Genomic DNA, 13,625 nt, shown 5'->3' with positions numbered 1-13,625 from the left:
TTAATCTATTAAATCTCTCCATCTAGTCATGGTTGCCTTATTTAGGGCAACCTAGTAAAGAATGAACCGTAGCCCATAGTAACAGAAAATTTAAAAACGTATTAATTTGTTAATCTCTTAAATCTCTCCCTCTAGTCATGATTGCCTTCTTTAGGGCAACCGAGTAAAGAACGAACCGTAGCCCATAGTAACAGAAAATTTAAAAGCGTGTTAATCTCTTAAATTTCTCTTTCTAGTCGTGGTTGCCTTCTTTAGGGCAGCCTAGTAAAGAGCAAACTGTAGCCCATAGTAACAGAAAATTTAAAAATTTGATTTTGAAAAAACCGTCAGATGAGGAATAACTGCTGTTTGAAGTACATATAGGAATGATAAATATGATTTAAGCGAAGAATTATTTTACAATATTTGGTAATACGTACCTGAACGGGCTGCTCTCGTATTTGTTTCAGTAAACACACACACGCACAAAAAAATTCAACATAATAAGGGTAATCAAGAAAGAAAAAGACAATTTTTAAATGTTAGGGAGGTTATAAAAAGTGTCCAAAAACACATAAAAAAACAATTACAAACTCGCAAGATTAAAAGAGAATAATCTAAATAAAAACACAACATCTGAAAGTAAGATTCACTGATTTTAAGTAAATTAAATGGTAAATAGATTGATTGAATTGATGTTATCTCTTAACAATTAATTGTGGAAACAAATCTGTTATACTTAAAAAAATACCCCAAAAGCGACAAAAAAAGGTGTCCAATCGAAAATTAAAACTGCGCCATTGGAATCTCCATGGCCGAAAACCCTATGTAGAAGAATTACTGTTCCCCATCTTAATTGTTGAAAAGAACTGATGTTCATTGAGTGGTTTTCACAAAAACCTAGGGAGGAAAAAAAGCAAACATTAAGTCAGATTCAATTAGACCAAATCAGTGCTTTTCCACCATTTTAAACCCTGCTCATCTAAAAGTAATTTATCATTACTAAAAAAAAAACTCTTGAAAATTTTCCGCATGCTGACCAATGGTCTGCATTGCACAGGTACTGATTCCCTGATTCGATGCTTTCCGCCAGGAGTGCAGTGTGTGGTTTTGGGCAAATCATATAACGCTTCTCGTGTTTTCCCCCCAGGTTTCTTGATGTGCCGATTTAAAGTTGAGTATACTCTGGCTGAGCTTACAGGGTCACATCATTGATCCCAGTTCCAAACCAAATAGCCAGCGACACCAGGACTCGATCCCCTAAGCTCAGAATGTCAAGTCTGGACTGCTAACCACTTTGAGAGATAGAGAACTGCGTCAAGTAGCTAAATTCTGGGGTTAATTTTCAAAAGATTACCGCCGAACCGCTTGGCTACAAAAAATAAACAGTAAAAAAAAGAAAAAAATAAGAAAGAAAAAGTGCAATAAAAAGAAAACGGCGGTAGTTTCAAACTTTTAATTTGAAATTTACGCTCTGTTTTTATATATAGATAGAATCAAATGCCACATGCTTTTAAGTTTATATTTACTTGCAGTTTTGGTATATGAACCAGCAGTTTTGATTGAAGGAGTGCTATTTCGAGCGCGCTATATGGGGTCAACACAATTAGTTTGCGAAGGTCAACCGAGTAAAGCTACTAGAATGATGCAAGCTGAAGAAGCTGTTTCTAGAATAAAGGTATTTTTCTTCTTTTTGAAAAATAAGGTTGTAAAGCTAATTCAGTAATTCTCCATGTCTACTTATTTTTCTCTGTATTTTCTCTAGGTTGTTTATTTTTGGAAACAAAGTGTTAATTATCTCGCAGAATCACACTACTGCTTTTGCAAGGTTTTTTTTATTATTCTTTCTTTTCTTGTGCGATAGGTGTTTTGTAGCTCGGTAACGGTCAGAGATCTTTTTCAAAAAGTTCGTGGTAAGGAACTGTAGTAAGGAGCGACCCGGCTCAATGGTAAACAAAACTCTATAAAATGGAATTTTGATACAAATAGCTACATCAAAAGAATCGCATTTTAATGCTGATTTTGAATATATAAGTTTCATTAAGTTTGGTCTTACCTATAAAAAGTTACGAGCATGAGACATTTTGCCTTATTTTAGGAGATAGGGGGAAACACCCCCCTTTACGCTAAAGTTTTTTACTGTTTTAAAAGAAGAGTTGAGAAAAAGAGTCAAACTTTAGCGTAAAGAGCAGGGCGTTGATGAGGAAGCAGCCCCTTTCATATACGAAGTAATTTCTGTTCGTTTTAAGTTTTAATGTCGCTCCTTACTTTCAGCTAAAAAACTTGTTTTTTTATTTAATCCCGGTATAAGGATTGTGAAATGAAGGAGGATAGATCCTTGGAAGTTTGCGTTTCTGGTAAAAATATATAAAAAATATTAAAATTATCCTAAAATCACTAGGTAGTTATCCTTTTCAAAAATCATAGAGTGTCACATTTGAGAGTAAGTTCTTTTTTCGACAAAACCTTTTTTTAATTTTCTTTTAGAGCTGAGAAAGGAAAATTTTTCAAAAGAAAATAAGAAAAACAAAGATGAGAAGAATGGAAGATTCTAAGTATTTAAAACAACTGCTTTAGCGTTTCCCAGAAGAGAATAAAATGGTATTTCAACCAGTGTTTTTTTTTTGTTTTTTTTTTACATCGGGTCTCCCGACATCGTTAATTCCTCGGTAATTTACCAATAGGTTTGTAAATTATCAGTTTACTATATAATAAATAAATTGACTTGAAGAACGAAAGTCTAGAGATACGACACTGCTTTCAAAGACAAGGACAGTTAGAAATCTAACCCCAAGAAGATCATGGAAACTGATAGGGCTCCATCCTGAGCTGTTTAAAGAGATCATTTTTGGTAAATTTTTATTTTTCTTTATTTCATTTTATGTTTCAGTAGCCTATTAGTTACTGATATTTTTATATTCTTTGATTTTTACATCCTATTTATTGTTTATGTTTTTACATGTTTTTTCTATTTGTCAAATAGTTCTTTGTAACGAAGTGGTACGTAAGAAGCAACTCGGCCAATAGAGCAACTGGACCGTTTAAATGGCCCGTTTTGTATTTTTTCACTTAATCATTTTTAGCAGCTTGTTACTTTACTTTATTTCATTTTATTTTAGGTCTTAGTAGCATATTAGCTATCAATTTTTTTATTTATGGAATAAATCACGTATTATCACGGTTGAAATTGAGAATTAAAGAAGGCTTTGAAAAAAAAATAGTTCGAACATTGAGCAGAACTTTTTTTTTTATTTGAACTTTTTAACATTTAATCTTCAAAGAAAGCCTAAATCATTCAACGAAAAACACTTCTATTTATCATTTCCTATGGTAGTATTCAAAAGGAAACTTTGGGGAAACTTGATAATCTCCAATTCTCTTCAACACTTTCCCCTAAAAGTCCAAACCACAAATTAATTATTAATGGATGTCTCCCTATATTTGAGATAAAAGATCCCTTTCTTTGGTTGAATTTATAACATAATTAATGAGGCTGTTCAAATAAGGAAAATTTCAGAATATCAAAGGATATATTTCCCACTGTTTATTCACAACTTTTTACCATTTGATTATCAAAGAAGGTATAAACCCATTCAACGGCTAACAATTGTTTTTATCACTTCCAATCCTAATATCCAAAAGGAAACTTTTGGGAAACTTAATAATCTCAAAATTGCTTTAAACAATTTCGACTAAAAGTCCCGACAGCAAATCAATTATTTGTAATATGACTGTCGGCATATATTTGAGCAATATATTACTTCCTATAGTTCTGTTTCAGGATATACCTTAGCGTTAGAAAGTGTAAATAGGGCTTTTTTATGAGTTTAAGGGAAACTCGAAGGAAGTTATATACCAAATTCTCAGTGGTAAAAAGTAGAAAATAGCTAGCATTTAATTTCTAGCATAAAATGTGCGCCAAAATAGTGAAGAAAAGAATTAAAGATTGATTAATAGTTGAAATTAGCTACTCTAGTTTTCCTCGAAATAAAGGAAAGGAGATAGAGAAAGAAAAAAGAAAAAAAGAGGAGAAGGCGATTTACCAATTGACCTAATCAAAAAGTTAGTGGTAACGAACTGTAAGTAAGGAGCGACCTGGCTCATGAGTAAAACCGAAATAAAAAAAACGGAATTTTGATACCAATAGATAACATCAAAAGAATTGTGTTTGTATGCTGATTTCAAATATACAAGTTTCATCAAGTTTTGTCTTAACCCTCAAAAGTTAGGAACCTAAAAAAAAATTACCGTATTTTCGGAAAGAAGGGAAAATAGCCCTAAAAGTCATACAATCTTAATGAAAATCACACCATCGGATTCACCGTATCAGAGAACCCAACTGTAGAGGTTTCAAGCTCATATATGCAAAAATGTGGAATTTAGTATATTTTGCCAGAAGAAAGATCATTGATGCGTGTTTATTTGTTCTTTTTTTCCCCAGGAGTGATTGGATCGATCCGAGAGTCCTAGAATATCATAAGAGCATTCATTAGAACGGAAATTAAAAGTTCTAGTGTCTTTTAAGTGGCCAAAAATTGGAGGGCAACTAGGTCCACTCCGACGCTCATTTTTACCAAATTCACCCGATCAAAATATTGGGATAGCCGTTTTATTTAGCATAGTCGGAAAATCTAATAACAATGTCCCTGAGAATGACAATCTTCCACAGTCTTCAGGGAAGGGCCAAAAGTTTTGATCTTTGCCCATTGTTTACGTATAGTTTTGGTTATTGGAAGTATACAGACGTTTTCAAGAGGAATTTTTTCTAATGGGAGGCCGGGGGGAGTTGGCTACATGGGAGGATATTTCCATAGGTGAATTTTTCATGGGGAAAGGGAATTTTCCATGAAGAGGGTGCCGGATTTTCCAGGATTATTTAAAATACGATCAGAAATTAAGTAAAAAAAAAACAAGTTTTTAAACTAAGAAGCAACATCAAAAGAATAAAAAAATCGGATTTCATGCTGATTTTGAATATACAGGTTTCATCAAGTTAGTTATACCCATCAAAAGTTACGAGCATGAACGAGTTTTTGAAGCAAACGTCTAAACACCCCCTAAAAATCATAGGTTCTTAATTAGAATCATACAATCAGATTAAGCGTATCAGAGAACCTTACCGTAGAGGTTGCAAGCGGAATCGGATGAATCGGATTTTATTCTTACCAGATTTGGCCATCAAGATAAGTAAGCAGGCTAGAGTGTTTCTTTTAGTCTGCTCAGGAGGGGGTATATGTAGTCGTATCAAGAGGCCACTAAGTTGAAAACCAGGTTTTTCCGCATCTCTGTTCACTCCAAACAATTTCTTTATAAGATGGTTTGAAAGAGAGTCTAACAGTCTTCCAACCCTGCCCAAACCTTATAAGACCCCAAAATGGATTCTATTCACACTAGATTTGGCATCAAGATAAGCAAGCAGACTAGAGTGGTTCCAGTAGGTAGTTCAGGAGGGAGCTATACCTACCTATGTCAAGGGGTCACGGATTTGAAAATCTGCTTATCTGTGACTCATGTCACATAAAAAAAAACTTTCTTTATAAGGTAGATCAAAGGATAGTCTATCAGTCTCCTTGTCCTACCATCTAGTAAATGATGACCCGCCCCCCAAAAAAAGAGGCTTTTTTCCTTGGCAGATCTGGCATCAAGATGACTGAGCATCCATTGATAGATAAGTGAAACTATCTGTGGATGGATCTAAAGAGGGTCTAGCAGCTTCTAGCCCTACCCACCCATTAGATAACCCCCAAAAGTGGCTTTCATCCACACCGGATCTGGCATCAAGATAAGTGAGGAGGCTAGACTGGCTCCAGTAGACCTGAATTATTCACCTTTTGAGCAAGTATTGAAAGTTTTTACCAACCCCTTGCTTCATTGGTCAAGTTGATAAGTTGATAATATTGCTTAGTTCTCAGTATGTAACGATATTGAGGAGACCAATTGATATATGTATTTCAAATAATTTCCTGAAAATACTCATCTTATTTTTTTTATCAAAATTCTCAAAACTGATTCTGGTTGTAAAAAATAAAGGAATTGGGTCCATTAAGAGCTCTCATGCTAGACTGATCATTAATTGGGAAAATATCTTCACCAGATAATTTTTCGAAAATATATTTTTTTTAATTTGTTGTTACCATAGGCCCTGGTTCGTGGTTTACTAGGTTACAGCAGCTGTCGCTGCAGCCTGGATTTGTGTTGAAGCCTAGTCTTGTGGCCATACAATTCTGGCAATTTTATGATATTCCTTGTTTTGTTCAATTTTTTTAATGAACAAGCTTAGCTTCTTGTGATGTTTTTTATTTTAGTATTAAAGCTAGGTTTGAACTGGAGATTAGGTATGGTGAAGTATTCCGTAGGTCTTTAATGACTGAAGGTAAAATTACTAATACAGATTTTCCCGGCATTTTTTCAGTTCAGTGTAAGGAAGTGGTAGTATTAGTTCAGGCATGTATGCTGGAGGGAAGTGGTTTGTACCATCCCTCCAAACTATCTTGTTTTTACAAATTGTTTCTGTGATTTCGTATGATTTTCGTATATTTTACTTGTTTTTGTTATTTGACGGATTCTTCCTAACCTTTGTCGATTATGGCCCCCGAAAATTAAATTCTGGTGTGTTTGACTCAATCAATTACTGTGCACTTGATAGTTATGTTTTATAAAAAATAAATATTTGTCCTCATTTTCAATCCCTTTTCTATTTTATTTTTTCTTATTATTTGTTTAAATTAAAAAGCATGATAGAAGCCTAGTGTTTAGTTGCTAATTAGTGAGCTATAGAGTGTGTATTAGACTACCCTTACCATTTTTTATTTCAGTCCCCCAGCCTACCCCTTGAAATAGATAAAACAGATAGTCTAGAACAGATAGGCCATAGTCCACTATTAGTACGTGTTCCTACTCCAACCCCAGACCCGGAATCACAATTGATTTCGGGCACCACTTTTCACCTTCGTTACCTCGGTTCTTTGGAGATTGATGAATATGCGGATGATGCGACGCTTGCTGCACCTTTAAGATCAAAGAAGAGCATGGTTGAAGAAGCAGTAAGGAGGGTGAAGGTGCGTGGCACATACCATGATATATACCTGATATACCCGCACGGCCAAATTATAATTTCTTTTACAGTTTTGCCTTATTTTTTGCACAAAACTTGAATATATATAAGGCTTGTCTGAATAGCCAATAAAATCGATTTCGCACGAATATCTGCATGATAAGTATTTTTGTTATTGAAAGCTACTTGTTAAAGATGCCTAAAATCTTAATGCCAACATCTTGCTGGAAAACAAAATTTTTCAAATTTAATATAGGATCTCTTTTGCTTAGAAATACCTATTTAGCAAAATTTTCATCCTCTGCACGTTTCATAGCTTCTAAATTTAGAATTTTATTTGTATATTTTTATATTTCTAAGTTTTATTGTTTCAATAGTTATGAATTTGGTTATAAGAATATATAATTCTTTTCAAAATGAATGTTCCTTTCTAGTTGATTCTGGCTGTAATAAAAATACGTAAATCAAAATAACTTATTATAGACACCATGTTTGTGTGACGTGCAAAAATAAAATATAATATAATGTTAAAAACAAAGAGGAAATAATTCCAAAAATCTGACAGGAATATTAAGAATAGTTCAAAAGTCAGGGATAAAAAAAAATAAAAGGATAAATACCCTTGTGGACTAATAATGAAATAAAAAGGAAAGAATTAAGAAAGCATAATGAACAATTGGAACCGTAATAAATAAAAATGGGTGAAAATAGCAAGGAAAATAATGAAACATTTAAAAAAACTGGGAGACAAACCTTAGGGACTCTCTCAAATTGAATATTTTTTGTATTTTCCTACTGAAACCTATGATAGGAAAAATCTGATAGATTATGACTAGTTTGTCGGCTCTTATCGCCTATTGCCATTAACTTAGTCGCTCTCTGAGCCATGTTTACTCAATTCATGCAGCCAGGCTGTTTATTCCCAGCTGGTAAGAGTTTGAAGAACAGGAAGAGTCTGCGAACCAAGATGGTAGGATAAGTGAAGATGGTAAAATTAGAACAGCCAAGGCTCAGGGTGAACACAGTCAAAAAAAGGTTGGAAGGGTAGAAAGATCAGTCTGGGAACCGAGATTAAAATATTAGAAGCTATGGTGATGCTTCTGAACCGTGGGCGCTCCGAAAAACGGGGGATGATTTGTTAGATATTTTCAAGAGATATTGACTGCTGGTTGTTTTGGACTTCCGTCTGACTGACCGTATTTCAAACAGTAATCCGTTCGTAAAATGGCATTCAATCCCCCCTTTCTACGGCTATAAAAAGATAGAGGTTTAGATGGATAGGACACGTTTTGCTCATGAAGGATGATAGATTACCAAAGATCATCCTTGTCCGCCAGCCATCTAGGGCAAAACAAAAAAAAGGTCTTAACAGAATGGGGTAGGAGGATGTCGCAAGGAAAGATTTACGGGGAATGGGAACTTCTTGGAAGAGTATAAAGAGGGAGGCTGTGAATAGATTGGAGCAGAGGAGGAGCATGCGTAGTTGTTTTGTCCTTAGGGGGCTAGGTGTTGCAGTCAGTTGTTAGTCAACATTATATAACGTCATATAATGTCAATAATATAATGATATAATGTCAACATATAATGTCAACATTTAATATATTGACTGCTGGTGTATACATACGAATTGTACGAAAAGTACAAGACATATAGAGATTTTTGAATTATCGTTAAATCTAAAAATGTCAGGAGCTCAGCCCTGGAGATTTCTGTTCCAACTTCAACTCGCCGTACGTGCCTGTCCTCGTTGGTGCAGCTACTTAACGAAGACAAAAGTCATATTTCCTATTAATGTCTAGTGTAAAGACCCTTTAAATGGAATCGAATCGAAATGAAAAGTAACAACATGGTAATCACTTAGATTGAAAAAGAGGCAGAAGAATTATAACAACTAAGAAAATTTGTGGTAATTCAATTTTTTCAAATTAAATTCAATTGATAATTCAGTTGATGGTAATTATTTCAACAATGACAATATGTACAGCAAATTTCCTGAAAATGACGTTTCAGTATTTCCTGAGATTTGCCCTTAACAACCAATCTGTTTGATTTTATTTATGACTGTGGACATATCTGTACCGAAAGTGGTTTATTTGAGGCAGGAGTAAAATCCCCCATCCATTGTTTAAAAAAATAAAGTTATGATATCAGACTTTGATAAATGCCATTTGAATCTTCAAAATCAGCCTCTATTCCTAGACAATATGTTATGCTACCTAATCCCACATGTCGAGTCCTTGCTGCATTTAGTATGTATGATGGAGGTCTTTGTGTCCAAGCAAGAGCCTGTCTACAGGGTCCTGTCGACATGCGTCTTGACTGACAGGTTAGAATCAGTTTTCTGGCTGATGTCAATCAGGTCGTGGTCATGTAAACACTAAAGGACTATGATAACGTTTGCTAAAATACATTTTACGTATAAAAATATCGATTTTCTAGTTTTTACCTTTTACGTCTGTTTTGTAGGTATAAACTTTGTGTGTTTTTTTTCTAATATAAAATATATCTATAATACTCTATATTTAATTTGTATTTATCTACTGTGCCAAGCACCTTCACTTGCCTGTTAGCATGATATACTGCTTAATTATATTGGAATAGATGACGCTGATTGTGTTTATTCTATATTTTGTGCATGTTACTTTGTTATGATTGACCAGCCTAGTTCTGCTTATTAATTCTTAGTTTTATTTTTGAATAGTTGTGGAATTGTAAAGCATTTTCTAAGTTATCACTTCAATTTACCCTTTGGGATTCTATATCTGAAGTTCGAAATTGTTTTTAAAACTACTTCTAAGGTATCTAATTTGTGAGTTATAGGCTGTACGGGAAAGCCTAAAATCTATTGTATGATTTGTTCATGGTTTTGAAGCTATTTCTTTCAAAAATGACGATGAAAGCCACATTGCCTTTTCAAAATAAAAATAACAAGAGGTGAAACAATGAGGAATTATTTTAAGACAATATTTTTTTTTAATGAATATTTCGCCTCTATATCTAAGTAAATCACAGTTAAATACAAAATGAGACCTACAGTATAATACGCAACCATAATTTTTGTGGTCACTCAGTGGTCGCATATTCTATGGTTAGTCTTATTCTGCATTAGGTTTACTGATAACGGCTTTCAGATATACAGGTGAAATATTCGATTAAAAAAATAAAAATAAAAAAGAAATCACTGTTATAAAATTATTCCTCTGGTAAAAAAAAAATGAAAAAGGTAAAAAGGTAAAAAAATGTTTTACCTTTTGTTATTTGTATTATTTCTTAAAAACAAAAAATTGTTTATTTCCCCTCATCAAAATCAATTAAGGGCATATGACCCACCAACTTTCTTATAGATTATATCTTATAGATTTATTCCCTTCTTTGAGCTTCCATTGTCAATGGCTAACAGCCAAAATAGTAAATGGAAGAGAAAAAAGTAATTGAAAAAGAAAAAATCTGAAACGACACGAAAATACAAACAAAATCTACCTAAATGGTATTTTTTGTCTGCAACTTTGTTTTAATGATTAAGAAAAATAAATTTGTCAAAAAGAAAATGTGGATTGTGTTTATTTAAATAAGAAAAAAATGTTGTTATTCTATTCATTGATTCATGCCTTGCCAATAAAAAGTTGGATTTTAAATAGTGTTGGAAATCTGTCTTTTGTTTTAATTGCATTGGATTCTGTTATAAAATTTAAAGTTGATTAAATTACTCTTAAGTTTTATTTATTGTTCTTTTTTTGAAAATTTTTCCATATTTGTGCAGAATTATAGGATAGTCTACGCTAGTAGTTCCGACAGAGTAACTGACACTTTAACCATTTCTTGGAACACAAGGTCCAGTTTGGAAGATTATTTAAAGCCCTAGTTGATGCAGTTTATACTAGTGTTAGTTAAGTTGTCTTGATAATTTACCAAAAACATTTTGTCATTGTTTTTGCATCATCGGTTGCTTTTTCAATCTCCAAAACGATCTTTGCAACAATTATCACGGTTTTTCTTTAGTGCCAAAAGCGTCATAATTTGTTTCTGTCATCGGACAAAATGTCACTGCTTTTTTGTATCATAAGTATATGCGCCATCATTTTTTTTTCTCATATGAATGAATGAATGAATGAATGAACTTTATTACCCGTAAAGTATAAAAAAACACAAAGTACGGAGTATTATGAATAAATAAACAAAAACAAATACGATAAGCAGCGAAGAAATACAAAATTGAAACTAATAAAAGACAATATGGATTAATCAACCAGTATCAATATGGAAAAAAGGCTGCAGAGGGTCATAAACGTGAATAAAGTTGACAGTCTTTTTACATAAATCATCACTGGAAGACCGAATCCGAGAAGGCACATCTATTAAACCAAATTGAGCAATTATGTTTTTGTTTCGGTGCCATCTAGGAAGCCGGAGGAGGAATTTGCGATATCTGAAATAAGCCGTGCGGAGTGTATGTCGATCTTTCTTACGAAACAGATGAGCCATGCCTGATAAAAACAAAAGCACAGGGGCGCAATAAGCGTTATAAATCATGCACAAACCGTTGCGGTTATAACGGCTTTTGTTTGGGGATATTTTTCCGTAAGCGAACGCGTAGGTTTTTCACGGCTTGATTCACTAGGGATGAACAAGTAGCGGAAAGTGTTGGGCCGAAACACAGACCAAGCCAACTAACTAAAGAAGAACATGGTAGAACTGCAGTCCCAGTGACGAATGGAGCGACCGCATAAGGGCTATTAAAACAAATAAACTCGCATTTAGACGCATTAACTGACAGTCCAATCTTAGATAGTTCATTGGTTAATATAGTAAAATTAGAAAGCAGTCCACGGCGAGTCCGGGCAACAAGAAGAACGTCATCTGCATATGCAATAGAAGACAAACCAGTATTACCGTAAAAAACCGAACTTCTAAGGGGACGCAGGCACGATGCAAGCACGCATTTAAATATACTAGGAGACAATACGGCACCTTGCCGAACTCCCTTATTAATTTTTACCGGGTCAGATATTTGGCCATTCCAGGTAACTTGAATTTTAGACTTTGAATACCAAGAAGACAATAAACTTAGTACGGAAGGATTAACACCTGAAGACGCAAGGGAAAATAGAGCCTGAGAGTGTACAATATTGTCGAAAGCTCCAGAAATATCAACAGTAAGACAGTATAAAGACATTTTAGCTTTTACGGCATCTTTCATGAGTCGGCTTAAAACATGATGTGCATGGGAGCAACCGAAACTTTTCCGAAAACCAAATTGAAAAGGCGTAAAATCACAATTCGACTCAATTTCTGGTAGTAACAAATGTTCAAGCAACTTACTTAAGAAACACGATACTGTAATGGGACGATAATTCATACATGACGTGGGGTCCTTGCCTCGCTTTTGAATAGACGTTACACGGCCACAAAGGAAACTATCAGGAACAAGCGACTGTGCTAAGCAAGACTGGAAAAATATTTGTAAATGGTTAAGTAGAGCAGGACAATCATAAGCAAAAAATCGGTAAGAAAGGCCGTCACCATCAAGGCTATTTGAACGCTTAATTTTTCTTAAAGCCCGGCGAATTTCAGATATTGTTACAGGCTGGACATGAGCCTGCAGGAGACGGTATGGTAAAAGCGGTTTAAGCAACTTATAATAAAAAGACTGAAGAAAACTATTAAATACACTGAACACACGCTTATAATGATCAACAAAATTAGCTAGCTGGAGACAAGATAGGGTAGATGGGGAACATTTCTCACTATTAATAACCTTATTCCAGGAGGCCTTATCGGTGGGGCCTGGCCATGCATTCAAGCGTGCCCTCTTCAAACTGGCCTTATATTCAAGTTTACACTTTTGTTTCACAGAGAAAACAGCTCCAGAAGATGGTCGGTCACATGATATCCACATACGTAGCCAAAATTTGGCTTTTTGCTTAGCACGTTTTACTTCAGGATCAACGTTCCAATTAGGCTTTCTTGTACCAATATTGCCATGTGTGTTATCGTTTCACCAAAATGTCAGTATTTATTGTCAGTATGACAGTATTATGACTTCTATATAAAACATTTTTTTTTGCCTAATGACAGAAATAAAACGATGACAAAATCTTGAGTGATGTATTCCATGACAGAAAATAAGTGTTGGCACTTTTTGAAATGGAATATGTTAAAACAGTGGCACTTAGTCCGATATCAGAAATGTAACGACATTTTTGGCATTAACAGCGAAAATCAATGACGTGCTGTCCGACGAAACAAAAACAATGACCACTGTGACTAAATAATGAAAAAATAGTGGTGAAAAATATTTTAGAAATACTACTTGGCAATATAGAAAGTCGATGAATAAAAAGAAAAATTATCTAGGAAATTATCTTTAATGATAAAATTTAAACATTGAAACTTACTTTTATTAACAAATTACGTTGTTGAAATTCGAGGAAATTTATCTAGTTTTTCATTAAAAATTTCGATTTACCTTTTCGTAAAGCATTCAGCTTACTGTCAAGATATTGCTGCTTTTCATTTGCAGAACCATGCAAGTACTTTTATTCTGTGTTTTAATAACTCAAGGGGAGGGGCTGTACCTGAGCCTCCCCCTCCT

At 34.1% G+C, this 13,625-nt stretch overlaps 2 protein-coding genes across 8 annotated transcripts in view; both read left to right on the top strand.

Moving 5' to 3' along the window:
- Positions 1-13,625, top strand: part of LOC136041934 (histone-arginine methyltransferase METTL23-like) — a 240,388-nt gene that overhangs the window by 190,870 nt on the left and 35,893 nt on the right. The gene's annotated exons all lie outside the window — the stretch shown is intronic.
- LOC136041935 (protein lin-10-like) overlaps positions 1-13,625 on the top strand; it is a gene marked incomplete at its 3' end in the record, with an annotated part of 204,436 nt that overhangs the window by 161,397 nt on the left and 29,414 nt on the right. For 2 of the 6 annotated variants that reach the window (XM_065726746.1, XM_065726742.1), the window contains 2 exon segments: positions 1,536-1,657; positions 6,795-7,037. In XM_065726746.1, coding sequence (XP_065582818.1) covers positions 1,536-1,657; positions 6,795-7,037 — 365 coding nt within the window. 6 annotated transcript variants of the gene reach the window in all.

This window comes from Artemia franciscana, unplaced genomic scaffold (assembly GCF_032884065.1).
Source record: "Artemia franciscana unplaced genomic scaffold, ASM3288406v1 PGA_scaffold_50, whole genome shotgun sequence".
Taxonomy (NCBI): domain Eukaryota; kingdom Metazoa; phylum Arthropoda; class Branchiopoda; order Anostraca; family Artemiidae; genus Artemia; species Artemia franciscana.
Note: the sequence above shows the minus strand (reverse complement) of the source record. Positions and strands in the feature narration are given on the sequence as shown.